The sequence below is a fragment of the Palaemon carinicauda genome, chromosome 3, assembly GCF_036898095.1.
Source record: "Palaemon carinicauda isolate YSFRI2023 chromosome 3, ASM3689809v2, whole genome shotgun sequence".
NCBI lineage: Eukaryota > Metazoa > Arthropoda > Malacostraca > Decapoda > Palaemonidae > Palaemon > Palaemon carinicauda.
In genome coordinates, this window is record NC_090727.1 from 17,397,515 (window position 1) to 17,399,578 (window position 2,064).

The 2,064-nt window shown below is 35.3% G+C and overlaps 1 protein-coding gene across 1 annotated transcript; it reads left to right on the forward strand.

Moving 5' to 3' along the window:
- The first annotated feature begins 983 nt into the window (after window positions 1-983).
- LOC137630910 (uncharacterized) lies at window positions 984-1,820 on the forward strand. The gene has a single exon (XM_068362448.1). It carries the CDS (start codon window positions 984-986, stop codon window positions 1,818-1,820), a length of 837 nt encoding a protein of 278 aa, XP_068218549.1.
- Window positions 1,821-2,064: the final 244 nt, after the last annotated feature.

The window sequence follows — 2,064 nt, forward strand, 5'->3', positions numbered from 1 at the left end:
TTGTTTCCTCATTCTTCTGAAACGAGGGAGACAAATAAAGGATAGGAGGTGATATATCCTAAAAAGGAATATCCCTTGTAGCCGGGAGGGGTTGAATGTATTTTGCACTATTTAAGATATAAAGAATGTGTTTGAAAAAAGAAATATTTAGAAAGGTTATTTATATTTTATGCAAGTAATTAATTATCAGAATAACAATTATCTTCAAATTATCATCTCCAGTAATTCTACTGTCCTGAAAGTCTCAAGGAAAAGGATTTTAATATATGTACAATGGGAATAAGGAGGGAGTAATGGAAAATCTGTTATTCACACAACACATTTATTTTGCTTTAGGAAATGGAACCATTTTAGAATTTCGAAAGAATATAGATTTAGATGAAATTTAAAGCATTGTATGAAGGAAAATTCCGGTATATCTGAAAACAAAGTAAATACAAGTTGTTTGTTTAAGTGTTATGCTTTGATCTATAATGGAAACAGTAAATAATTTGAAGAAATATCCGTGAAACGACTTTTATGATGTAACATTATGTAAGAGAAGGGGATGGGACTATTCACCGCCGACAGTATAGGGACTGATAGTTAGCCACCGCCCATTCGCCTCCGACGCCGTTTCACCACCGCTGATTCGCCACCGGCGAAAGAGTAAGTGCTCCCATTATAAGTATATGGGGCACTTTTTTTTTTTTTTTTTTTTTTTTTTGCCGGATGACTGAAAATTTAATAATTTTATAGTTTAACAAGGTCGTTTGCTAAGATTGTTTACAAGCATAACAAGTTTGTTTACTTTTTTATTTAAAAAAAAGTAAATATTTTCTTAATATTTTTATCAGTCTTCCTCAAGCCCTCAAAATGGATACAGATATTCTTTCCAAACGCGGAAAAGAGAAATTTCACCACGATGGTTTTATTTATGTTTTTGATAAATCATCCAAAAGTGATCCAAACATCAAATTTTGGCGCTGCGAACAAAGGGGAAGATGCAATGGACGGATCCACACCAGGAATATAGCAATGTGATAAAGAAAATAAATGAACACACTCATTCGGCCTCTACAGCAAGTGTACAAGTTGCTAAGGTAAAAGTAAATTTAAAACGCTGTGCAGAAAAATCACAAGAAGTACCAAGTGTTCTTATAAATGATCGTATATCTGGTGTGCCTTTATCAGTGCAAGCATCATTACCAACGTTGGACAGCATGAAGAAAATAATTAGACGAAAAAGAAATGATATTAGCTTAGCGCCAGACAATCCTACCGATCTTCTGCAGTTAGCCATTCCGACTGCATATAAAATGTATAAACCTGATAACTTATCGGAAGAAAGGTTTCTTTTGGCTGATAGTGGTCCAGAAAGTAACCGTATCATTATATTTGGAAGGGAATCCTGGGTACATTATCTAGTAGAATCGACATGGTTTGTTGACGGTACATTCAACATAGCCCCTATTTTATTCTCGCAAGTATATTGTATTTTGGCAAAAAAACTTGGTGTTCATCCAATTCTGTATATCTTTCTAACAAATAAGCAACGTTCAACTTACCTACGCATGTTTGAAATGGTTAAATCATTGGTACCTAACCTAAGACCGGAGTGTATCCATTGTGACTTTGAACAAGCAGTTATTGGTGCTATGACAGAATGCTTTCCGGGAGTCCAAATAAAGGGATGTTTTTTTCATTTAGCACAAAGCATGCAAAGACATATAGCTGCAGTCGAAGCAACCAGGCAGTACAATAGTGACCCTGATTTTTCTTTAAAAGCCAAAATGATACTTGCTTTGGTTTTTGTACCACATTGTGACCTTGACATCTAGACAGAAGCTCTTTCTGACTTTTTGCCTGAGGAACTCATGCCAATATTAGATTGGTTTGAATATAATTATATTGGTATCTACAATAGGCGCAGCAGACGTCGAAGGCCACCTTTGTATCCCCATGATATGTGGTCGTAATATGAAACTACTTTAAATGATGAAGATCGAACAAATAACCACGCAGAAGCTGCACATCGCTGAATTGCTTTTGAACTTGGAGCTAACCACCCAACCATATGGAAAT